The sequence below is a fragment of the Lepisosteus oculatus genome, chromosome 13 (genome assembly GCF_040954835.1).
Source record: "Lepisosteus oculatus isolate fLepOcu1 chromosome 13, fLepOcu1.hap2, whole genome shotgun sequence".
Lineage (NCBI taxonomy): Eukaryota > Metazoa > Chordata > Actinopteri > Semionotiformes > Lepisosteidae > Lepisosteus > Lepisosteus oculatus.
The window spans coordinates 28,929,663-28,957,374 of NC_090708.1; the positions used below are offsets into that span (position 1 = coordinate 28,929,663).

At 39.1% G+C, this 27,712-nt stretch overlaps 1 protein-coding gene across 6 annotated transcripts in view; it reads left to right on the forward strand.

Moving 5' to 3' along the window:
• The window catches only part of runx1 (RUNX family transcription factor 1), a 69,491-nt gene that overhangs the window by 29,373 nt on the left and 12,406 nt on the right, over nt 1–27,712 (forward strand). For 3 of the 6 annotated variants that reach the window (XM_015361822.2, XM_015361821.2, XM_015361823.2), the window contains exons 3-4: nt 17,971–18,224; nt 24,282–24,438. In XM_015361822.2, the coding sequence (XP_015217308.1) occupies nt 17,971–18,224; nt 24,282–24,438 (411 nt within the window). Of the gene's footprint in view, nt 1–15,720; nt 16,934–17,360; nt 17,396–17,970; nt 18,225–24,281; nt 24,439–27,712 lie in introns of those variants that run through there. The other 3 variants (XM_006638066.3, XM_015361825.2, XM_015361824.2) reach the window with 2 other exon arrangements.

A 27,712-nucleotide genomic window follows, 5' to 3' on the forward strand; every position in this document is an offset into this window, starting at 1 on the left:
GGGCTTGAATTCAGAATTTAAGGGAACTTTTAGCTTAGAAACCCTGAGCGAATGTCATAGTTTGAAAAGTTGTTTTGCGGAGAAGGAGATAAATCAGTTCTTATCAAGTGACTGCCCCTTAGACTGCAGCAACACTGCTGTGAGAAGCTGATAACATCACAGAAGAGTCTCAGGAAAAGGCATCTTGAGAATTCTGAGAAGTCATGAGCTTCTCTATGAGTTCTTCTCCACAAAGGAACACTTTCACTGCAAAAGCCTGCTTTTAAAAACAAGGATTTTTATGGCATTCTTCAGTGCCAATAAAAACACTGTGTGTTGTGGGGGCTGCAGTTTGATCTGGACTGTGTTTCTTTCTCAGCATCTTCCTATATCTATGGATCCTTCAGTCTGATGCAGACAGAAGGGAGTCTTGTAAGAATTTTTCAATGTGTATATCAACTGATTAGAACCCAAAGCAACAGGAGATTTTTTATCCTAACAAAATAATCAATTTAGTGAAGCAATTATGATAAGAGGTGGAATGAAACGTAGACCACCTTCTGGCTTTTAACGTGTGGAGTTAGCAATCTTTGGATTAGAGTACTATAAAGGTTAATCGTAAACATACATATCCATACATCCAATTTCTAGCTTTATACAATTCAGTCATGGGGAGCCAAAGCCTATCCTGGCAAGCAACGTGTGGAAGGTGCAATACACCAATACAGTTAGAGACTCACACCAGGGATGATTTTCACGGAAGCCAATTAATCTGCAATTATTGCTGGGAGGAAAGCAGAGCACCCAGAGAAAACTCACACAAACACAGGAAGAACATACAGTACAAACTCCAAGCACATAGCACACCAAAATTGAACCCAGAGCCCGTCCCAGTGCTATAAGCCAGCAAAGCTTACCACCATGCCATTCCATAATTATACATTTTACATTAAAATACCTAATAGCTGTTTTAATTCATTGTGACACTTTATCTCAAAGAAGCTCCTCTGGACAAATCTGAACTCTCTTCCTACTGTATTCTATACTGTGGTTTCCTGAAGCAAACCCTGACAAATGCATAGACTTTAACCAGCAGTTGTTTATGTTTTTTCAGATACTCAAACTGCAAGTTAGCTTGTTTGATTATTGAACATATTCAGTGGGGGGTTGGGAGGTAAGAACGCTATACAGCTATAACAGAGAACTGGTGAGTCTCATGTTGTCTGACATGGGCAGTTCCAGATCCCACCCCAACAAGTAAAAAAAAAAGACTTCAGAATTTCTGCACTAACAGTAAAGCAACAGTTCTGGAGATCAAGCTGACCCTGGCCTTCGCTCTCATGACAGTGATAAATCTCCAAAGGAGTACCAAACACATCACGCAAGTGTCTTCAACCTGCACCTGAAATTTTGTATCATCACTCCTAAGAGCAAAGCATGGGGCCAGCTCTTTCAGGTGCCATCCATGCTGGGGGAACCGAGGCTGTGAGATAACCATGGGAAACGCAGGAGACTGACACCATTGACGTCAGCTCATGACACAGACAGAAGAGTCCCGCCCCTGGCCAGCAATGTCAATACAGCTGCGGAGGGAAGTCAGCCACTTGCTGCTTTCCCAGAACACCCTGACAGGAGGCCACACAGACATACTCAAAACACACCGTCCTACATTCACACCACGCGAGTCTCCCACAGAGTCCCCAGACGCCCTCCTCTTGGCTGGGGCTTCTGACTGACGGATAAAAAGAACAGCAGACACAGAGACCTTTGAGAAATTTTGTCAATTTTGGTAAACATGCTATGGTTTTGCCATGCTTCTTCACTGCCTTACCACAAAACTGCAGACTGCTTCCTCATAGTCCATCTACCTCCAGTCCCCATTACAACTGCAGGATGTCACGGCATCAATTCTACTAGATTTTGCCCATCTTCTGTAAAGAAATGTGACCACTTGGCCTTCTCATAAGATGTGATACCTGCCATCTGTCCCTCTGGCTCAATAACTTTGTGAGGCCTGAACCGAGCTTCCCATCAGGTTCATTATTCTTCCCAATCAGGGTTTCAGAATCAACACATTAGCCAAGTCTGTTGTTGTTACATGCTATTTATGAAAGGCAAATGGCAAATGCACTTGTAATTGTGCTCTTTGAGACTGCTTGCATCAACCATAGAACAGCACCTTGAGGAAAAAGCCTGATCTACTGTTACTTATTGTCTTCTGGACCATGATGGACCATTCTCATTACTTTGTTACGAATGAGCTACAGTACCTCTAACAAACCGTTCTCTAATATCTTTGCAGGGCAGTATATTACACATTTACTTTGCTTTACCAGAGTTTACATCATGCTTTTCCACATATTCCTTTACTTTGATTTTGCTCTACTGCTTTGTCACCTGCCTTTACAATGGTACAATAAAAAAACCTTGATAAGAATAGTGCTACAGCAGGTGTCTGATGACTCAGGGAGTGACAGTGAGGAGCAGGCATGCTGACAAGTGTATAAGGACCCAGGAATATAGGAAGTTTAGTGTGTGTATAAACGACGCTGAGGAGGGGGACTCACTGTGCCTGACTGTGTCAGAGCACTGCTCTGTTAACTGATATGTCAGAAAATCAATTAATTACTTTTAAGCAGCAGTTAAGAGTATCCACACAATACAGCTTCATGAATTATTGAGGAGAACAAAAGCTGAGTTATTTTCTTTCTCTACTCTTAACAATCAGCCAAGTGTCCGGGACTACAGAGTGCCCAGAGCAGCACTGGGTGGCATGCGGGGGTGCACTGATAGACTGGCTCTTATTCAAGAAACCAGGATATCTAATTTGGAGCTGCAGCACACATACTGTTCAAACTGAGCCAAATAGCTACCATGTGTACCTATCTGCTGAGGGGAGTATGGGGAGAATAGGACTAGCTTCAAAATGGAGAAGGGAGAACAGAGACTTGGGACAGTTTTACAATCTCCACTTCTGGACACAGTAAATAGAAAACCCTTTTCATTTTAAAATGTCAATATACCTCACAGGAAAGCCACAGTACTTTTTAACAGTAGTTTTGGATTTCACTCATTGTTAGAACAATGTCTAAATTTACAAATTCATTTACAGTAGAATTGATTCATTTACAGTAGAAATTAGTAGTTAATTGATCCATAGATCTCATCCAGTTGTTTCATGAAAGAAGCCAAGGTATCGGCTTCAACACATGGCTGTGGAGCTTGTTCCATACTCTTTCAAACCTTTGGGTGAAGAACTGCATCCTGTTCTCAATTATAAATACACTTCCACATATTAAAGACTCCATTTGTGTCCTCTGGTTTGTGTGAAATTGTAATGCCATTATATATAATAAATGTTACAAACAAGAAGAAGCCATTAAGTCCATCTTTCTTATTTGGTTGCTAGTTTCTTAATGAAACTCTAGACTCTTATGAAATCCCCCAGTGTCACATTCAATAAAGCGGCAACTTTTGCTGCAGATTGATATGGCTTTTTGTAAAGAACTGTTTCCAGGTCCATGTATTTTTTTAATCTTAAAAATGTTGCTTGGAATGACTTGTTCAAAACCATTCAGCATTTGTGATCTCTAATTCAAGTTCCAGTGCAATCTCCTACCTTCCAAGTAGACAACCTATTTTCCTCAGTCCTTATTGCACACTAACCAGCTTTGCCAGAGTATGCATTATGCTCTACTTATGCTTTGCTATTGCTCAATATACTTTTTTAATGATTTACCACATCCCAGCCTGCTTTTATAACTTTATTCCACGGCATTTTTCATGGTATGGGGAATTTGTATAGTACTCCACATGTTCCAGGTAAATCAGGACTAAAGATGAAGAACTGGGTTCTGTAAAGAGGTGGCAGTGCTATTTCTGTTTTGTCATTTAAACCATCTACATCCTTCACAGACTTTCAGCTACCTCCTAAGGTGGACTGTTTCACTTTCTGAGTGACCAGATGTGTGTGCTTCCAGTTTTTATTCTGTGCATCAATGAGATGCTTTTTGTCTGTGGTGGCAATTCAGATGAAGAGGGTCATGGGGAGTGGGCCCTCCCTTCCAGTAATATCTTGAACAATGGTACAGTGCACTACTATCCAGGAACTGATTGATCTACGATGGACCTATTCTCCTCCCTTCAGGAGGGGATGGGGGTATTGATCCCCAGCTCAGAGAAAGAATGGTGATGTGGAGTGAGAGGGGCAGTGCTTGCCTCAAGGTGCCTTGCCCCATATAAGGTGGGTGCAGACTTGCCTGGGGCAGTCCAGTTGCAGGTTTAACCCCCACCCCAAACACCTTTAAGGGACCAATCTGGCAATGTTCTGGCAGTGAAAACTGATTTTAAAACCTGCGACGAGACCAAGGATTTGTAACAACGTGGCAACTTACAATACATTCCCGAAGTCCCCAATTTTGTGATTAATCTGAAATTTGTAAACATTTTCTATACCCTCAATTAATTTAATTTGTTACCGAGATTTAATAACCAGACTGAGAAATTCCTGCAGTTCCCCTTTAACCACTAAATGGAATGAAAAGTGAAAGGAAGGGTCCTCCAGGTAAGGACAGGCACTGAGAAGAAACAGACTGAAGGGAAAGAGTGGAGAAATAGAATAGTTAATAGCTAAACAGCTCCTGATCACTTACTGATTCTCAGTTGTGGAGTGCTTGAAGGACACTCTTACTCTCCAAACCTTGTCCTGGGGAGCCCCAACACAATACAATATAATAGGATGTCATAAATTATGTGTCTCTAAAGAAACAGTTCCAGGTTATTGATCAATTATGCAAACAGTGTGTTCAGATATGGATACTCTGGACCTTGAAGTCTAACAATTTCTGTTCCAAATGACTTCTGAATAACTTGTGTTTAGCATTGTATGATAACACTTTAGATTATGGACAGTTAAACTGGAACATATTAACAGAATGTGCAGTTAAAATAGTGACATTAATGTGATAATCACCAACCTTAATTAATTGCATGGTAGTACCAAAATCCAAATTTTACCATGGTTGAATTGTAACCCTAATCTTAACTGTAGGATTGTTTGCAAATCACAGCTTGTTTTGTCATACTTTATATATTTATTAAAAGATCCATAACCTAGGGCTGGGAGTATCTAACAATATTTTTAGAACTGTTTAGATTATCATTCACAACATATAATCACTGGCATTAAAAACACAACAAACACTTTAACCAAGTATTTGGTTCAAGTACTCATTTGTAGTATTAATGCCTCTCAGAATATTGTTTCTAGAAATATTACAGAACAATGCCAAACTTGAAGGAGTGCTTTTGAAAATGTTTCTCCAACTTGACAATCTCTTCCATTCCCCCTCCCAACCATCTTCTGCTCTGTCAAGCAAATTTTAAGCAAAATTCTTTGCGTTCTTATCCATTTTAGCTGATACGAGGATGAAAAAATCATTTGAGTAGCTTAAATGAAATTACTAGGTTAAAAACACCCGAGGCTAAAAATGACGCTAAGTCTCAAGTGGCCATGGTTAGTGCAAAGAATATATTAGGCATGACTGCATGTCATTTTTTTTTCAATTTGCTGGTGCTAACTAAGAAAGTGAGTGAGGACAGTATAAAGGGAGGTGAACACACAGAGGGACACTCAGACCCTGAGCCTCTGAGACACAGACATGAACCACAGTCACTTCAGCTCCTCAGCACCCCTCTCCTGGGCCATGTACCTGATGAGGAAAACCCGATCCAGCAACCCTCTCTTTGGTAACATAATCGCTTTCTTCTTCTGCTTCTTCTTCTGTTTCTCTTCTTCCTCTTTATCTTTTTCTTTTGTTGCTTCTTCTTCTACTACTTCACAAAAATCAGAATGAGGTCATAAAATTAAGACAAACACTAATGATGGGGTTTAAGAAGGAATGTATGATGCTAAGATGAAAGAGGATGGAACTGTGAAGCTGGAACATTGCTTCGGTGTCAGGACAGCTAGGACAGGGTTGGCTGGCTGAACTGTTTGTGTTGTGAATCCCAGCCAGCTGGGCCAGAATGGTAATAGAATGAAGGTGTTTTCTGTCTATGTGTGAATTGGACTGTGTTTTCTCTGTGGAGCCGGGTAACGTGAAGGTGCATCAATGAGCAAAAGTCGGTTAGCTCTGTGGGAGCTAAAGCAGACTTGAAGTATAAAGATTTTGCTTTGGAAGTTTGTATATTTTGTAGTGTTTTTCCTTTACCTCACTTTGTCAACATTTGTCTGTTTCTGATATAGTGACTGAAGAGCATGCTATCAAAGAGCTTTATTGTGCTCTGTTATGATAGTAAAGCATAGTTTCATCAGCACAGAGCCAGGACCAGAATTCCAGCTCAGGCCTCAGAGAGCTCAATGTTTAAGCTTCTGTTTTCATCTGGGCTTCAGGACCATTGTAGTGGGCAATGTAGAATTATCATAGAATCCGATTAATATAAATAGGAGGTGGACAGAGTGCATAGTAGATAAAGCAGAATGGTAGAAGATCAAAACAAAACCAAATCAGAGATAATTTGCAAGGTACTAACGGCAACATAATGGGCACCTAGGAGGGGCAGTTTCTGGTTCTTCTTTGAGAGCTGTATTTTTCACCTCATTGAGCCTCCGCAGAAAACATTCATCAAGGGATGTGGGTGTCAGCAGTGTTGATGCTTCTGTACTAATGCATTCCTACAGTGTATATCGGAGGTCTTCAGCCCATCTCCAGCACTCCAGCCAGGCTGGAGCAATGCTGAACTAATCTGCACTGCTGTAAGACACGCATCTACCAGACTCTCACACAAATGAGAATATAGCACTGGAAAATCCTACAATAGAAGAAGTGAGAATTGACAATAGAAATCTGAATTATATTGTCTGCTAAAACACCTTAACTATCTCTTTCTGGGGTAAATGAGTGTCCAATAAGCTTTGAAGAAGTGTGATAAATGCTGTGAAATACAGTTTACCAAGCCACTTTTGTTTGGCTTCAAAGATTAGTGAGTAAACTGGTTTTGGATACAAGGTGTTAGCACTTTAATTTGTAATTGTATAGTATACAGTAATAGATAGTAATTTTATTATAATTAGTTCCCAGATGCATACAAAACAATAGGAAGTAAATAATACTGAAATCAAATATTTGATTTTGTTTTACGTCCTGCTATGCCTCTCTTTCCTTTTAGCATTTCTTGTTTTTCTGTAACAGGACACTCAAGGTGACAGTACTGACACTCAAAGGCCACCCTATTCATCTGATCTCCCTATCTCTGAAACTTCAACATATCAAAGGAAAAGAAAAATGTTAACAAAGCTGAAGAAGCAGAAACAATTGAGTTTAAATTTAAGGATTTTAAATCTTCAGAGTTTAAAGATACAATACTATTAATCTTTTGAGAGCACACATTTCCGTTCACCGCTGACAGTGATATTGCCTTATACAGCTTTATAAACAGCCTCCCATGGATCTGTCACTAATTCAAAAAGATTTTTGTCCTAGTTTACAGAGATAGAATGTTTGGGGCTGATTTATTTGCCCAGTGAATCACTGATAAATTGAAACACTGTTCAAGGGTTACTAATCACACTCATTGTGTTTTCAGTTCTCAGTGATTTAGTCCGTTATCTACAGTGATCTACCAGCAATACAGAGCAGTCCGAGAGTTTTCGCCGCTCTCTTTACTGTGGGATATGGTCAATAACCTTGCATTTAACAGCATACATTTTGCAGTCTCGAAATTGTAGACAAGCTGAGACTCAGATATATCCAAGTGATATCTGTTATTCCTTCTTGTTCTCCGTGTCAAAATCAATTCATTTATCTGAGTTAGGATTTTAATCAAATGTTTTGCTATTAGCATCTCAAATGCTCACTATAGTCTTTGTTTTCGTGGAGCTCGACAAGAAAATAGTTTTGTGTTCGTTTGTTTAAAAATACGTGCCTTCTAAATTGTAGAACTATTGTACAGCTTCAACATAAGTGTTTTTATATAATTCGTTTTCTTGAAAGCTGTTTAATGAAAATCCGATGTCATTTGGGTGATTCAGATGATATAGGTTTTTGCACTTGCACTGAATCTGACAGGGTTTAGAGAAAACCTAATAGTGCGTTATACTGTATGTCTGCATTTGTGTTTGTTTTGTAAATCGGATAATTAGTGTCAAACAGCCAAATCCTCAGCCACAGGTATATTCGTTGGACATTTAATTCTCAAAACAGCGTAGTCTTTTTTATTTTTCTGACAGTTCGATTTGTATATTGTTACATAATTCACTTGATAAAATTGATATTACCTTTACTATCTTTCTTTTGCGAATACTGTAATATTAATACTAACAACAGTAATAATGAATTGAAGATGGTAAACATTGGCATCGTCTTTTGTTTTAAGTTCAACATGAGAGGAGTTTGTAAGGGTACTTTAGGGTCTCAATTCCATCCACTTCTCGTAGTTCAGAACAAGCTGAGCTGTCGTTATTGCCTCAGTCTGTCACTTCCTCAGTGAGAACATCCGTCGAAAAAGCGAAGTGAAAAACAATCTTCTCTCCGAAACAAAGAACTCCAATACTAAAAGCAAGAAAAACAAAACACGTCACCGTTATTTTACAATTTCCGTCACGTCTTTGAAATGTGTTTTTAGAAGCGTTTCCGTTTTGTAATTCAGCAGTGCAAGAATTTTAAAAAATCACTTAGGAGTTAACAGATGTAGAAGTATTCAAAGCCCAAAAGTTCTGCTTTTCGCCTTTATACTTTTTGGCATATAATTTAGCTTTTCTTCTTCCAATAAGTATATACTACACTATATGAGTAGTGTTCTGAATTCTGTACTTGTACCGTGTGATGTCCTTGATGTACCGAGTGCACAAAAAGTTTCACTTTTCACATCATCCACTTCCCTACCCTAAAATATTAAGTACATGTGATCTATGAAATTATTTGCTCTTTCAGCGTGTTTTTTTTAATTCTATGATTTAGTGTCTTTCCAATATTTTGAATTTGAAATTGGAGATGGAAATGGAAATTGGTTCGTGAATTAATTAACGAATGTTTTGTTAAGGTGAATAGTATAGCAAGTGTTCGGAAATACAAGATATAAAAGTTTAAACACAACACCGTGATTGCTAATCTTAGGACTTGTTCGAAAAATGGTGTATGTTACAGTAACCAACAACGAAAACGAGACAACTCAACGTTAACACTATTAATATTCCATATATTACGGTAAAAAGTTGAATCAAGTTGTTATTTTAAACTACAGAAACAAATATAAGAAGCGTGAAAATTGTAAAAAAAATAGAAAAACAAAGTTACTCTACTATCATCCTCATAATACAGTATACCTGCATAGTAGTCGTTTACTGTTCACGGTTGTAAATCCAGAATTTCAGTGAATTACAGTATGGAATTTAAAAAAAGCGTGTTTGAACTTCACATATATTTGAAAGCCAACAGAGGAAATTTAAATTATTTGTTTATTTGAGCTTTAGTTAATGTAAATGTCCATTCCCTCAGACAGTGTGGGTCGGGTCTCTGCTGGTTCGGGACAGGCTATTTCGTCCTTCGAGTGCCGGACAGTCACGATGCCCAGAGCTCATAGTATTATCAAAGCCAAGATAACAGTCTGTGTCAGTTCAGTATGTCGTGTAGAATTTCACTGCATCGCCTGCAGATACTTTTGATAATGTCGGTAATGTCCTTTTCAGGAATTCAGTCAAATGCGACATATAGCTGTGCTATCCACACAAAAGTGGGAACTGGAGTGAAAACAACAATATAATTGATCAATGTTTGCGTAAAAAAACAGGGTAGAATTGAAAAAATGATTGTATCCTTTTTTTTTTAACTTAAAGCTTTGTCGGTTTAAAATGTATTTAATATATCTTCTTCGATGTTATGAAAGGCATATAATTCAGAACTTAGAACACGGAAACTGCGCGCTTGCTTAACCTGCTTGATTGTGATGATCGTTTAAAGTACATCTCACACTAAGAAAGCGTCCTCCACAGAGGACGGGTAACTGTCGTCTCAGTGAGGCTCTACTAAATGTACTAGTCACAACGTTAATACAGGGATGGCAAAATGACGTTTACAAAAGGAATAATAATCCAGGTGTTATCACACGTAGATGGTATCATAGAATCGAGTATTTTTTTAATTAAAATTAGTGTATAAAACTATAGGATTACAAGTGTAATTCTTCACATTGTGGTTCAAAATAGTGTTTTGTTATTCTTAAGCAGACAGAAGAGGTTGGTTCTTAGCATATTTACGTATTTTCGTTTATATATTACATTTTGCAACTTGTTCAATTGATCTTTGATCGGTAAGCAATAAATTATAATTCCCAGCCTCGTTGTACTGAGCAGTCTGTTCTCGTCTGTGACACCTGTGGCTCTGCAGCAGCACTTTCATATAGAGGTTGAAGGAACTGGCTAATCGATTTTATTTAGTGGGCTATAGAAAATGTTAAAGCCTAATAGACCCGTTCTGTTTTTACAGGTTATAATGGTCCGCGGTGCTCAGTTAAAGGATACTGTCTTTACTGCTGTTGTTGTTGTGCTGCTGTGCGAATGCCTACAGTAGGTGTCCATGAGACAGGCTCTTCAGTCTTGGTAGGACATATAGCGGGCTGGTCTAAAAAGAGAGATCTGTGTGCCTTGCTTAGGGGCTGCAGCTGTGACGAGGGATGAAGCACGCGCGAAGCTATGGATATAACAGCCTCCCTATCTGAGCCTGTAATATTCGCGTGTAAGCATTAAAAGAGACCAGGGTTCTCACCACAGAAGAGAAATAAACTATTGTTACCGAAAAAATATTTTAAAAAATAAAAATAAAGAATAAGACGGTCTTCTACAGTTACCCTTTTCCCCTCAGGAAACCCTTTTTATTACAGATGGGGCAAATAATGTTTCATCTCCCTTTTCCCGGCTATGTTACAAGACCTTTCTCTACAGCTGCCCAACCCCTCTCCACCGCCTCCTAGTCGCACTCGGGATTCTGGAACGTTGCTCTTGGCATTTCGTGCAATGCTGTCAGAACATAGTGTAAATAATGGAGCGCAACACCAAGCGCTCAAAGAGTACAATATGCACCGTTGTGCAAAGATGTGCTGTGCTTAATAGATTGACGGATATTCTGTGAAGGAAAAGTATGTATAATGGTCAGCTGTCACCCGACAAACCACACAAGTGGTTTGTGTGGTGACCTCATTGCCTAAGTTTCTGTGATGCAGGTGCTATTGCCGGCGTCCCTTCAGTCCGAGACATCTACTGTATATGGCCAGTCACCTCACAAAAGCGATGAACTGGTACCAGCGCCGGGCTGCCTGAGAGGATACGTCACCGCAGCTAAAAACGTTACATTTTTTATTAGCACCCCTGTGGCTAAACTCTTAAAACAAGACTGTCTCCAGATACTTAGGAAAATCTCGTGTATTTGCCCTAAATTGTCTGACACGGGTGTCAAGCAGACTTTTCTATGTAAAATTAATTTGACAAATAATTCTGGGCAAAAGGGGAAAATGGGAACAGGGCGCGTGAAATGTATGGAAGATTTGTTTGGAACATAAAACCTGGATCCATGGAAATGTGATGATTGAACACCTCCTGCAATTTATTATTTATTATTCTTGTTATATAAACTGTTTGGTTACCACGCAGAAATCATTTTATTATACTACTTATTAGTGTACTTATCAAAAGAATATATGTATAGTCACTAATATTGGCAGAATAGTCGGAAAGACTATTTCAACATTCAATTTATACTGGGTCACAGTAGCTAATCTATATCAGAAAATGTTCCTGTTGAGTTTTATGGAAGGATCTCAGTCCGCTTTATGGTTAGCTTATTTGTTTAAGGCAACCGCTATTCTTGGTGTAAAGACGTCCCACTTCACATCCTAAATGTCTTTTTCAGTCTTAAGTAATCGTGTGAATCTTGCAGTTGCTTGAAATAATGTTAGTGGGCTACCATTGTGGGTTATGACTACTTTAATAATCATTAGTCTCATCATCGGTGAGATCTTGCCCTTTTAACTTGTCTGTCTTGTTAACAAGCCATTGAGGGTAGTTTTGTCACACTTTTTTCGTTTTAATGTGCACCATTTTCCTTTACACAACTTGGTGATTAAATGCATACTACTGCACCCTACTCCAAAGGAAGTCTTCAGAGTGTAAGTGGCTTTTAAACAAGCCTCAGTTTTACAACATATTTTTCTTCATGGTGAGGTATAATGTTGGTCTTATATTGTTTTCTCGCTTTTTCAAGGTGAAGAAAAGAAACGTTTTCTTCCAACAATGCAATTGAGAAAGTAATCTATTTTAAATTCCACCAGCCATGTGTTTGTCAGACTGTATCTTGTAATTTAAGTCTCTCCAACCAATTTTCGATGTTATCTGTGACAGTGAGACTACTGGTGTAAGTTTGGAAGTGGTGCGCTAGTTAAAAATGCAATTCCCTTCTATCTCATTACGAACAGACAGGCCTGCCGCGAGAAGCGCGCGCAATCGTGTTCTCAGCAGCGCATTAAAGATTGCATCTATTAGGATTATTTCGGGAGGGGGATCCGGATAAAACTAGCTACTAACTACTGGCAACACATGAGCTACAAAACCAAAATAGCTAGAATTTAAAATATTTTCTTGTTAATATTATCTCACCTGCACCTGTCAAACTCAAGATTTTTAATTGCCAGACATACAGTATTTAACACATGGTGTCAAGGCGTATTTAAAAAATCAGATGAAGGTTGTCATAGATCTAGTGAATTCAGAGAAGTACTAGTTGGTGTTTTTTCTTAATGAAAGCCGGAAAATCGTATTTCCGTCGCTTTTGTAATTATTGAACACTCTTCACTGTTAGCAAAATGCATCTCAATGATGTACAGTGTTAGGCCCATAAAACTCACAGTAGGTTTTAGGTGACAGATGTTCCAAATGTATAACATTGCTGGGGACCTCGGGTCTGCTGCGGTTAGTTAAGTGTTCCATCCCCACAGAAGTGGAGCGGGTAATTTCTGCGGCAAGTGAAAACGGCAGGAAGTGGTTTAGTTAATAGGAATAGTCCTAGGCTCTGCTGCGCTAGGCGACACCGACTGTACTAGCAAGAAATGCGTTTACAGTCACTTGGCAGACGCTTTTATCCAACGCGATTTAAATTCGCACCAGGTCAAGATGATAAGTGTGCAATAACAAAAACATACCGTGAGAAAGGATAATAGTCGCTAAAAGTTAATTGCTTTCTAATTGTTTTTTTTTCTATAAAAATCGAGGAGACAGATTCATCCAACATTGCTTTTTAACGGAATTCTGTTTTTTTAAAAAAATTTGATAGATTACTTTTAGTTTCGCGTTTTGTTTTGCGTGGCCGACTGGAATACAATATGTCTAGCTAAAGGCGAAATACTAAAACGTGTTACACTAATTACTTGAATCAGATACGCTGATTCAAGTAATTTAATACATACAGTATTTACATTCAAATAATGATTATTGTATTTTGTGAAAGCTACATTTAATGTATGCTGCATATGCAAAAAACTATGCATACTAATATACTAATAGTTACCCTGCGCGTATCACTTAACACGCATCCTTTTCATATTCATTTTGAAGAGTGGAGTGTTTAATATATGAACACCGCTTCAAAAACTAATAAAATCCGGAATATTGAATGAGGAAAAAGGTATGAAGGTTGTAATCGATGTAGAAGAACACTGAAAAAGGATAAATATAAAAAATCAGGGCATATCATTTGGTGTTATAACGTTTACAAATAACACACAGTCTCTTAAAATGAAATCGTTAACATATGTAACATGCACACTTAGTATTTTAATTGTTACTCGTTGAATAACGCTATTACAGATTAGCTTGCGATTTAATATACATTAACTTAAAAAGAATACAGGTAGACAGATACTGATTTATGGGTGAGAGGATTGCATTTTAGCGCTCTGTGTAAAGCTCAAAAGATAAATTAATTTTCTTCGTAAACATTGAAATACATTAATGTGTCTGAGGCTGTTTCACCCTAACAAATACAAGATTTTAATTTAATTCTTAGTATAATTTAAAATCCTTGTTTGACTCCTCTACTGAATTGCGTACAGTGTATCTGGTGTGCGTTATCACCTGATCGTGTACGGCGCCGTAGGAGTACGGGATATGAAACGGTTTCACTACTCTTCTGTACGAGTATTAACGGGTAACCTTAACCTTTGAAGCAACGACTCGATGATAATTTGTGCGTGTGTCAATCATCTTTTTTACGGGATGTGGCCAAATAATCTGAGGTTTTGATCTGAAACGCAGACCAGGGTTTATAAGTCTCCCTGACTCTCGTAAAACCATTTTTCAAATCTCCCACAGTAAATCTATTAAAAATTAACCTGAGGAAGTCAGTGGTGGATAGATTTCAATAAAAACGATCGGTAAATATGTACTGATTCTTCTGTAACGTTACACTAACACAAAACGAAGTCGCTTGAGAAACCCCACTTTTACGTCCTCTGCCGCCCCCTTTCGGCTATCTCTTGCAAATGACTAGACCTCGACTAAGATGTTACTTTAAAGACGAGAAATACAGAAGTGATTAATCTTCAATGTTATTATTTCTGCTTCGGTACATATAAAGGTGCAAATAGTATTGAGATATATACATTTATTTACCCACGTATTTTATAGACAACTATTTTATATGTCTTTCTAACCTACGTCTGACGTTTTACTTATGGATGCTCTAATTTAATGTATTTAATAGGGATTGTGACTGGTATTTTATTCAAAATTTTATCTGAAAAATCTGAAGTGTGAAATTTATTGTCTCATCTATTTTTTATATTTCGACATGCCTTTTTCATCACAAATATGAAATAATAGTTGACCCAGAAGAGCTCCTATAAATATCCTGTATTTGATTCCTTTTGTCGCTGTTATTTTTTTAAGATGGTATCATGTTCTCTGGGAAACAAAGCATATGATAGCATCAGTACTGGAATAGCCAGTGTAAATGGCGCTGCTGATATTAAGATTGTGATTGTATCTCTTCAGTAATAAATCGATGGGTTACGTACAGAGACTGGGAGCAGCCTGCAGTCCCGTGCTGCCTTTCTGAGCTCTCGTGACTGGCTGTCAATTACCGGGGCCGATGCAGTATAGACTGATGATATAATAATGACCTTCGTTCTGAGAGACTGCTTCCTCTCCTTCCTGTGTGGGGATTACTCAGACCTCTTCATGGTTTGCTAATATATTTAGAAGCAAGACGTTGAGAACCATTTAAGCAACTGCACCTCCAGCCCTTCATTGAATCAATTAAGCATACAAAGTCATCACTGGGATAACCTTTGGTCTGTGATAAAGCAGAGAGGGAAAACAGTTATTCTTTTAAGTTTTCCAATAAAGTTTTTTGTTTAGTTTTGAAGCCCGGGGGGCCTGATGGAACTTTTTTTACCCACCTAGTCTATCGTTCTGCCTGTCTGTTAGATACTGCGCACCACAATAGCAGGACGCCTGTGTAATTTTACAGTGGCAGGCGTCGCGCCTGTGGAATCCCATTGACTGTTCGGGAGGAGCTGTGCAATTACTTGCAGGCTAGAGGGCGACCCTCCGATTGGTTGGAGCTAATCCCGGCCTTGTCAAGACAGCTCCCCTATAGGCCAAGACCTCGGTGTATGCAAATTCACCCACCCGGCCGCATTCCTGCACAGCCTGCTGCCAGTAAAAGCCAACCCACTCTCGAGCTGTTCATTCATATAGCGCAGCGGGCACAGCAGCCGGCCGAACGACAGCAGGGTAGTTTGTATGTGTTTGTATGCGTGTGGATTGGGACTGCAGGTTTGGTTTCTGTTTTGGCTGGAATGACTCTGGATAGATAAAAAGACCCGGGAATAACACAAACAGAATTGTCGGCTCTGCCTCATAAAAAAAATATTGTTCTGGCTCCGTTAATGTCAATATTATGTGTTATTATTGCCGCCATTTATTCAGTAAGTCTTAGGATGTGTTTCACTACGCTTTATAATAACCAGGTCAATGCCTGAAGAAACCCTCCGGCATGCTGCAACACCCTATCGCGTGGACATCAGTTGCTCTGAGAATCGGACCTGATTTTCGTAACCTGCTTTTTTCCTGTGGCATTCAAAATAAAGACAAACTTTTTCGCTATGTTTATAATTTTTCCAAAACTTTTAAAAAGTTTTGTTATAAGATTTTAATAAGTTTCACTGCTACAAGAGCAGCATTTTGCATTTTTGCTTCGTTTTCTTGTCTGTCTATTTAGTAGTATATTTGAGAGTTTTATCCTGCAGTCTGTTTCTAGGCTGTGTGGGGGACTGATCGGCGGTCGTTTGTTCTCCGCGGTTCTCATCTCTTTTCCACCTGCTGGGTTAGAGTACCCCAAAGTACCTGGAGGGCTTGTTTTGTTCCAGGAAGTTTGGTGGTTTGGTGCGCGTTGCACAACTTGACAGACACACCGTTGTCGGCTGGAGATTACGGACCGCCTTTCATTATTGTAAAAGAAGGAAAATATGAAGTTAGTCTAAGGATTCGCCTGTATTCTTTACCTTCTTCTATCAAATCAATCATTCAAAAGACTTGTACAGTATACCACCGCAGAGAGATCATCGGAGTTCAAACGACACAGATCGGTTTCTAAATGGGCAGTCGTGTCCCTTTGCTGGGTTTTGAGATTATTTACCTCGACACGGGGATCTGCAGACAGTGCGCTTGGAGCGAGAGGTGGAGCTCGTGTTTACCACTGGCGTGCTGATGACACTTGACTTCTGGACGTCTGACTCTGCGGGAACAGTATCTCCGTGACACCTTCATGAGCCCGCAACACAGAGCAGCAGAACACTCTCATTGAACAGAGCTCATTGAAAAAGTGAATCGGAAAACAATTATAAGAGTATCTAAGAGGAGTTTTCAACTGCGCACAAATGGTTTTCCTTTGGGACGCCAAATACGGTATGCTAATAACTTCATTGTGTCATAAGAGTACAACCTGGTTAGTTTCATATACCACAAAAGTAAATGAGAGAAGACATAGTAATCGCTCCCAAACAGGCGGTGTTACACAATCTATTCAGCATCACCACAACAAAGAAGTTATCTGTATCTGTGCCCACTAGTGTGTGGTATTGGCGTCTGCGCGCCTTATCGTTGACACCGCGGTAAATACTTGGATGCAAGTTAGTTTCCTTTTGTGGAATACACTGCATCTGTGGCATATATTTGATATATACGATATATAAGCCGTTTTGAATGTTAATTGAGAAATACTCGACAGCTTCCTGTGATACTTTTAAATGTTGCAATGTCTGCGGTGAGAGGCGCTGTGTGACGATATATTGTTGTTTCCAGTGTTTCAGATGCCAGACTTTAGTGTGGGAAGTGTGTGAGACCAACTGTTGCTATTAACTCTTCTTGGTTAGTGTTTTCTACCAAAGCCCCCCTCCGGCATTTACATTCGCTGCGAAATGTCTGGAGTTTTCTTGTGTGAAGCTTTCCAGTTCAGTTTGCACTTCAGAAATCTATGTGTGTTTCCTTGCTTATTCATGTATCCTGGTGCACGCCAAGTTAACCACTCACACATTTATAATTAGTGTTTTTGCCCTTATGCTAAAACAACAACACTGTTGCTCGAAGATCTTGAGTGTGGTGTGTTTTGTTGTTTTTGTCGAGTGTTCTGCTAATTATGGCAATGGACAGAAAATAGATTTGCTTTTGCAGTTCATAACCCCTAACGTTTTTAATCCGTTCCTCATATAATCTGTAGGATACTATGCTGGGTAACAATTGCCTTGATTATTATTTGTATTATCTGTGCAGTTGAGACTTTGACAAGCTAGTTCTCAATTAAACAACATGCTGTCAGCTGTTCCTTTTTTAAATCAGTATCAATCTTCATTTGATTAACTTCTTTGGTAGACATCAGATGTTTTTTTTTTAAGAATTAGCTTTTTCTTGGTAATACAACTCTTCCTGTATCGTCTTCCTTATAGATCCGGCCCCAGGGCGCCGCTTCACCCCACCTTCCACCACACTGAGCCCTGGTAAGATGAGCGATGCATTGCCACTTGGGGCACAGGACAACAGTGCCGCCCTGGTGGGTAAACTGCGCATCACGGACCGCAGCATGGTGGAGGTGCTGGCCGATCATCCAGGGGAGCTGGTCCGTACAGACAGCCCCAACTTCCTCTGCTCCGTCCTGCCTACACATTGGAGGTGCAATAAGACCCTACCAATTGCATTCAAGGTAACACAGCCAAAAGCATTCATATTAACTTCATTAACTGTCTTTTTACATGCCCATGTTGTACATGCAACTCACCAAAATTCAGTTGTGAATTCGTATTATTTTCATACTTTTGAGATTAACTCTTTGGTATTACCTCACATTCTAAGATGCTTTATAAATGATATACAATGGAATATTGTGTGGTATGTGTGCTTTAAATGCATTTGTGTAAAAATGCAAGTTTATGCATGTAAGAGGTTAAGATAGGACTAGAGGTTGGGAAATGTCAAAAGGATTCAATTTACACATCCACATGGTAGAGGTGCCAAGAACAATTCCATCCTTAAGGAAAGATGCAGATTCTATCCACCCATCTTCTAACAGCTTAATCCAATTCTGGGTTGTGGGGAAGCCAGAGCCTATCCAGGCAAGCAAAGCTTAAGGCATAAGGCAGGATACACCCTGGACAGAAGGACAGTCTGTCTTTGTGTGTCTGCAGGGCAGACACAGACATACACACACTCACACCAGGGCCAGTATGCTTTTGGACTGTGGGAGGACACTAGAGTACCCAGAGTAAACTCATGAGAACGGAGGGACTACATAAAAGCTACAGATAGTAGTGCAGATAGCACTACAGGTCCAGAATTGGACCCAGGGCCCAAGCTCTACGTGGTAGCAATGTTAATCCCTGTGTCACCATGCTCTCACTCCCCCAAAAAATGCAATTTGCTATATTTAAATCACAAGATGATGTTGTGTGCAATACCTGTTCCACAAGCTAATACCCTTGATAACTTTAGATTCTGCTTCTGTCCTGTAATCAAGAGTTGTTGTAAATGGTAATTTAGCAGTGTCATGACTCTTAAAGAGCTCTAAAAGAGATTGACTTTTTGTAGCCTTTTGAAGAGCACATACTGTAGGCTATTGCATACAGTATTTCTTTCTTTTGGTGATTATGGAAATAGCAACAGATTGCAAGCAGGGACAGTTGCAGTTACAATCACACAAGTCATGCCTAGATCTCTTGCAAAACTTGCATAAATGCCTACGCTGTACTTTAGGAAAACAGGAGCCATTGTTCCACTTTTGAAAATGACTTGTTTCCAGATCAGAGAACTGACGGGACCCTGCACAAAAAAAAACCTTACGGAATAAAAGGCTAAAACTAGACGTAGTCGTTCAGAATGGAACCACTAAACAGTACCTCCGAAGTGGATAACGTCTGTATTTCGGCAAAAATATTTGACATTTTTTTTTTATTTTTCATGACAAGAGTTGTATAGTTAATACCGAGGTATTTTATCTAGGGATATTTTTTGTAAAAAAAAAAAGCCTAAGATGAATGCTGAATGAATTCCAGAGGATTTTGTGCACCCATCCCATGACATTTGTGCAGTAACTGTTTTACGCATTCTAACCACGAGTAAGCTACTGTCCGTCTGAAGATCACAGAACCGCTTGGCATTGATACAGGCTCATCTTTTCTCCGACATGGGTTGGCTTTAATATCAGTGACAGTGGTATTAGCAAATACAGCGGTCGCAGTAGAAATGTCTTATGCAGATTTTCAAAATAACTTTCACACAACCGTTTGCTTATTTAGCCTGTATTTAAGCCTCTGTTTCGATGACAATACTTCCCTACATTTTTAATCAATTGCATTTGCTATTTTATGGATCCATTTTTATTTTCAAAGTAAATAAAATAATTAAATAAACCTTAAAACTGTCTAAAAATATTGTGATATATTTACATGTAATTAATTACAAACATAGCTTCAGGTAGAATGAAACTATTCGTAATGAGAAGAAGAAAAACGAAGAATGTATTTTTCAAACCAAATATTTAAGACATTTGTTAAAGATCACTATTCTATTAACAGTTAGCACCCAACTCATAATCTTTTTCTCTTTAACTGATTTAGCATTACAATTATTTTTTTACCATTTAGTAAAATCGCCAGGTATTCGCGATTGCGCATGAAAGTGATCTCCGTTTATTGGGACATACAGCCGTATACTGTTAAATACATACAGGTGTGATTATTTCTACTAAATTTGTGGAAAGAGATTAGAACAGTATAAAGTGTAAAAATGGGTTTCACATTGGTGTCTCCGGCAGGGTTTGCCAGACGCACTTCTGACTTTTTTTTCTTAAAGCCTTTTAGAGGTTGAATAACTACAAAAAACATTGGAGAGATGATGAGGCAAAGTATAATACTGGGGCCGACAAAAGTGCCTTCCCAAAGTAATGTGATATAAATATTATTGAATATTACATTACTATTACTCGTGGCAGTAAGACTAACAAAACGAACATCCACAATTTCTATTTTAGAGGTCACGTCTATGTTTCGGCTTGGATTATTGAGAGACTAGTGAGTTTATTCTTTGTTCCGACATTAAAAATAGTAGGCCTGACGCGTGGAATTATAAATGCACGTCACAAAATGGAGTGAATAACACTGATGATGGATTCCTCTAATTATTTCCCTCTTCACAAAACTAAAATCGCTCGATTTATTCTAGTTGTACCAGCAGTAATACTACCTATTTTTGCAGTCGTTTTTGTTATTAGAGAAATCCTAGAGTTTGGAACTTGAGTTTATCCTTGTTTCTTCTCTCTTCAGCAGTTACGTGTTTCTTTTTACCCTAGCAGTTAGCGATGAAAATGTTTGAAACAAAAAGGGCAATTGTAACAAACGTGCGGTTTCGTACAGGGAATCATCCTTAGTTTAATAAGGTGCTTTCAATTCGTTGTACTACACCCGACATGTATATATATATACACCTGTACTATCAAAATTCTTAAGCTCATCAAAGGTTTACGGACCTGTACTTTATGATCGTGGTTGTAACACTCGATTTTGTGCATTATACTCTGGAAAAGCAGAAATTCTTCTTCTTCTTCTTCTTCTTCTTCTTATTATTATTATTATTATTATTATTATTGATGTTGATGATGTAGGTGTTTATTAGTGGACTACGAAAATGAAAGTACTACACTTTGGATGAGATTATAAAAAATAAATTGATTTATACTATGAAATATTTTCCTTAGTTTATTTGCTTAAATATGGGACAAAGACAACGCAAGTCTCAGAAGATCATCTGGAGAGTATTGTACAGAAGGTCGCTGTCCAGTGTTTCAGGATCTTCTACTGTGTGAAAGAGAAATTCCTGGGAATCCGAAGTAGAGCTCGCGTCTTCACTTCAGTCTTGCTATTTGCAGTTTAGCTGCTTATCCAAAGTGACATAGGCTGTATCTAAAACGATTATTGAACTGTAGAAAATACCAATTGACAGTTACATAGTGTGGACTGAAATCATTATTAAGAATCAATCTCTGGAATCTGTTGCATTTTAATTAAACATATTTAGGTATTGTTCCGAGGATGGTCTGATATAATATATATCTTTTGAAAGCCACGACAGCCTCCCTGTGTTATCAGTTTTCACAGATGGGAAGAAATGGAAGTTTCTGATCAATTTAGCAAATTAATTTTCGTTTAAGTAAGGATCAGGCAGCTATGGTCCCTGGGAGCTGTAAGATGTTCTTATTTTCATTTCAAATTATCTTTTCGTCACATCATTAAACAAACCTCCAAATTAACCCTTCAAAATATAGTTGCCTTGGGTGTTTAAAAACCGAGGAGGATAGAGAGATCTACAAAACATTTGGATTGTCCATCTTCAGGACTAATTCAGGTCCCCTTAAAAGGGTTTATCATTTGTTTTTCACAATACAGTAACTGTTACAGAAGGTCCTATATATTAAAACACCACAGGAATATACACTTTTCTAATAATTCGGAAGAAAAATAAATTGATATCTCCTATACAATTCCAGACATTTATATATATTCCACATATAACTTTTTAAATTCACTGCAACACAGTAATTACCACTTTCTAGGATTAATAAGCCTTAAATGAAGCGGTTGAAGCGGTATTATAAAATAAGTACAGTTTAACCAGAGTACTTAACACCTTCTATAAATATGTAAAACATCTATGTTGCAAAAAGTTCTGATACTTAAAACTCACTGTGCTTATGCAGAAATCCCTGAGCGATGACTTGGTAAGGCTTTAGCATAGAGACCAATGTGCATAGACCCATGGTACAGAAGCACACAATGCAAGGATCTACATTACACAGGAATAACACATTAAGAATCAACAGTACACAGACCCACAGAATAGGAACACATGGGACAGAGACCCACAGTATGAAGAAAACACACAGTTTAGTGACCCATGGTATAATTACTGACAGTATGAATACTCACAGTAGGAAGACACACTTTATAGAAACTCACATTATGGAGACACACAGTATAGATGCTGTGGCATAATAATTCACAGTATGAAGATTCACACTATAGAACCTATGGAATAATTACTCACATAATGGTGACACATGGTATACGAGGCACACAGTAAGGAGAACCACAGTAAAGGGGCCTACAATATAGGTATCCACACTTTAGTATGATGACTCATTGTATGATTGCCCATGGTATGAAGACCTACAGTATAGTATAATGACCTACTGTATAATTCTGCATGAAGACTTGCAGTACAGTATAGTGATCCACTGTATAATTGCCCATAATAAGAATATTCACAATATCTGAGAGCAGTCCAGTGCCTGGAAAAGGGAGTCTAATTCCTTGAATCACAGAATACCAAGACAGGCCCAGATCACACTTGCTACAGTAGAACACTTCCAGAGGTAGACCATGACTGTGCATATAACCAGTCACAGCTTTTATAAAAACAGTCTCCAAAGTTATTTACCTTAGGTGGGGAGCTGCTCGCAGTTATAACTTCATAGGGTTGGGTTTGTTGCTACAGTTTCATGAGGCAATGTGAAACACAGGGTCTCCATAGTTATATGTAATTTATTCAGTTTCAGATAAAGATTTATTTTTGTATGAAACACTACAAATTCTTATATATATATACTTTCACTTACTAAACTATGCTCATTTATCAGTAACTTATTTTCAAAGTTCCATGAACACAGAATCATCCATTCTAGTAAGTGAACCAAAAGGTTTTGGCTGGTGGAGTTTGAACAGGAAGTGCCATTACTTAGCTACAGATACTATATCTACAGGCAACAAAAAAGTCAGTTTGCTTTGATTCTTTTTAACTATTTCCTAGTGGTACACCTGCACTTATCCTTGCAATGTGGTGGTGATGTATGATGATTTTCCACCTACTGTATGTCCACGCTTCTCCCGAACTCTGTCCCAGGATATATGAGCACCTGGATGATGACACTAGTATTCTTCTACTATACTTCTATTGCTGGCCTTGATCTGCTTATGCATCTGAGAGTCATAGTGGAGCCACTACTTAACCTGCCAAGCACTGGTGCAATCCGAAATGCACACTGGACAAGATGCTAGTTCATTGCAGGACACACAGAGACACAAACACACACACACACACTCACACCAATTTTCCTAAAAGTAAGTTAATCTACCAGTATGTGTATAGAGTGTGGGTGGAAACAGGAGCACTTGCAAGAAACCCATACAAACATGAGGAGAACATAGAAACCCCTCACAGATAACAGCCCAGGTCTCAATTTGAACCCAGTGTCTCAATGCTACAAGGCAGCCAAGCTAATGCTGCTCACAATAACAGAAAATTAATAAACAAAATATTAAAACATTACCTTGGGTATATATGATATTTTTAGGCAGTCCTTTTAGGGAAGAAAAAAGAGAAAAAATGATTAGTCTACTATATATGTTGATGTAAAAAGAATCTTATCTGAACATACATCAGTTGTTAATTTTAAAACATCAATTATTATCAACACTTTGTTTCAATTTAATCATTTGATGTGAAGTGGTGTTGCAATGAGAAAGTAGACTCTCTTTGAACAAGTCTGGAATGAGGTCTGAAGTCTATCCAGCCTCTGCCACCTGCTGGATAGCACTCTTGTGTTCTCACATTCTGCTGAAATAAGCCACACTGAGCTGTACTGTGATGAGCTGTGTCAAGTTGCATTGACTTGTGTTCTGTTAATGAAGTTCCTGTGCTGTTTCCTACGCAGGTGGTTGCCCTCGGGGATGTCCCGGATGGCACTCTGGTAACAGTGATGGCTGGCAACGATGAGAACTACTCTGCTGAGCTACGGAATGCAACCGCGGCCATAAAGAATCAGGTGGCGCGTTTCAATGACCTGCGTTTTGTGGGCCGCAGTGGAAGAGGTGAGGGGGGCAAGAGGCCAGATCACCTTCAGTGTTAATCAGCTTGAGTGCCAGTTCTTCCCAGGGCCAGTTCTCTAGACTCTCAAAGCATTGAAGCAGTTAAGGATGTGAACGTTCCAGATGCTCAACAAAGAAGGTCAATGATATTTACAACACTGAGGTGGAAGTACAAGACAGCTGAAAAAACTCTCAGAGCATTGCAGCTTATTGCCACAAGTATAGTGAAAGTATCCAGAATATGACCCATTTCATGGTTGAAGCATGTAAGCATAGATGTATCACATGATAAGGCTGCCTCAGATCTTTTTTCCTCAACTTTAGAATGTTATGAGCTCCACAAGTAAACAGAGGAAGAAACAGTTACGTTTTTGTCTACTTTGGGAAAATAAAAAAAGATGCAACACTTATTTAACACTGTTAAGTACGGTACTTGCATCGTTCTTTGCCGCTCTAATAATACTTTCTGCACCAGAGTCCACAACCTGAAAAATCTGCATAGTGCTATGCAATAAGAGCCTAATCCATCCTTGGCCAAAGCTTTGTGCATTACAACATCTACAGGGCCCCCTTTCTGTCAGATTTGCAGTAACTGGAGAATGATGGCACAGGGCTGGTGTTAGTTTTTAAACATATAATGCAGCTGCAGACATTCTCCTCTCACAGACTAGGATCCTACACTCACTGGACAGAGCAGTCCAATCCAAATTCTAAACTGAAAATCACCTCACTGGAAAGGCTATGCAAATCTTTTGTTTCCAAAAGCATGATAACCCGACAGCCCTGCACAAGCACAAAACTGCACAAAGAGGAAGAAGTAATAAATAATGCATTAAATGGACAATCAAGACTTTTTATGAAGCTCAGCTGTCTACGTTCCGGCATTTATCGAGCTGATGTACATAGAATGAAGGCCTGCTTATGTACACACACCATAGATGGATAGAGTAGACAGCTTCAGTATCCCAAACCCTGAGTTAAAACATTCCCTTCCCTTTATATAAGCTCCTCTCCCTTGATTTATTAGTGAACAGAGAAGTTTTAAATACAATGCTACAATAATATGGCCTCAAATAAATTCCTTTTTGAATGTCAGAGGAGCATAATGGGATTTCTTAACTATGACTTAGTAATAGATGAATTATTTACCGAATATAGGCAGTGGATGAGGGATATAGTCTGCCTGTGTGCTTTCTCTAGACTCCAGTTTTTTCACTTGAGGCTGTAATGCTCTGTTTCCTTCACAGAGCTTGTTTCCCATGGCTCTGAGCACCATCGTGCCAGTCTCTACTCCTCTGGGCATCGTGCTGACTCGATTTAATTTCCCCTGGCAGCAGTGCTCTCCCACGTTCATGGGGACATTCATATGAGGATATTTAAAAAGAGTCCTGTTCAGCATAAACATCCTATTTGTCATAGTAAATAAACACACTGGAGAGCACAATTGCACCATTGCACTAGAGCAAGACCGCTGCTAATTAATAGCATTACCGTTCTCAGCCTGGCTTTCGGATAACAAATTAACGGTTTCAAAGGGCCTGGGGGTGGGGCTGGGGGTGGCAGATGACTTGACATAATTAGACAATGCATTCCAGGCTGAGAAAACGTTCAGGAAACGCATCATTTTCAAAACCTGCCGCCAACAAGCTGGAATCCTGAGGAGTTTGTTGAAGATCAAAGCCACAGCTCCATCAGCCAAGAGCCCAGGGAGGAGAACAGCTCAAATCATTGCACAAAAAAAACACAGATCCCACCCCCACTCCATCACATTCAGAAATATCATCACTAGACCTCTCCTTCTCTTACTGTAACAGGAGCACCACCGGCAAAGCAGAAATGTCTCTGCACATGCATTCAACAAGCATGAAAAACCTTTTGTAATTCAAAAATCTCAATCATCTCCAAAGACAATGGCTGGTAATTAAATTATGTGTCCCACCACATTGCAAACAGAGGCAGACCTGTCATTCTAGTTAGCCATGAGTAGTTATTGAAATTCTGGAGAACATGACAGAGTGATTTAAGCAGAGGGAGGCCACACATGGCTGGACATGTTTAGCCCATATTGTACTCTGCTCATGCTGCTGTAACAGTTATATCCATGTATGTACAGGACATGGTACAGAATTACACAATATAGAAGTATACAGGTGGTACAGTATATATGCTTGCACAGTAAGAAAGTGAATTTAAAGAATCCACTTATATTTAAAAGTACTACACAGGTACTTGTAGGTTACTTTATTTAAATATATATATATAACAGCCCTAGGACATTGGGAAAAGCATGTCCTGACTTCACCACCTGATCTATGTTGTGGGGCAGCTGGCATATAAGGGCTAACATGCAGGCTGCAATTCAGTGGTGGATGATGTGAGTTCCTTTTTATATGCAAATCACTTTGGGATCCTTTGTGATGAAAAACAAGCTCAGGGAGGCTAGATTCATTTATTTTTGGTGACCCAGCTCCTGAAAAGGCAGGGAGTCCACCTAGATTCCTGTGAAAAGGGCTGGGTCCCTCAGTGAGACTGGAAATGAAGCACAGTGATGCAAATTCAACTGCAACTCAGTGTGAGGCAGTCACATACAACAGGCACATACCTGTCCTGTTAATAAAAAACAGCACAGATGGTAAAAGCAGTGCTTTGGCTGTGTGTGTTGTTTATGTGTTATTGTTTATAGAGGCAGGTACTCAGGGACACCCTTAGATGATTAGAAAGCGCTGGCACAAAGATTGTTGAAGGAAAGATAACAGTTAAGAACAGAAAAAATGTAAACCAGACAGATGCTCATCCTAATAGAAGATAAAGTTGTGAAGGACAAGTTGGGCTGATGGTGTCAGATGAGAAGAGAAACCGATAAGTGATAAAAGGTAGCAAAGCATACATTTGTCTGCCTGTTTCTCCAGAGCACAGTGAGTAAGGACACAGAGCAGGGACAGTGCCTGTCATGTGTCCAGTATCACCCTAGCAGGGCACTGTGCACCTCTTTTATTAAACATTGAAAACCTAGCTAGTTTAGTTGCAATAGTGTGCTATTTAGACAGCGGTCAATGCTGACATCATCTGGGACCATTTCTGTACCTGTCTTCTCCATGTTGACGGTTAGAACTAGTACAAAGAACTGAGAACTGACCTAGCATAGCCCACACCCTGCCTACTGAGGAGGTATACCAGGTCAGCATGGTCAGAAAGCAGTACCTGCAGTGGATTGTCTGTTCTTCACCTCTCCAAACAAATCAGTGGAATTTTCCTGTTTCTCCACAGCCCCAGTATT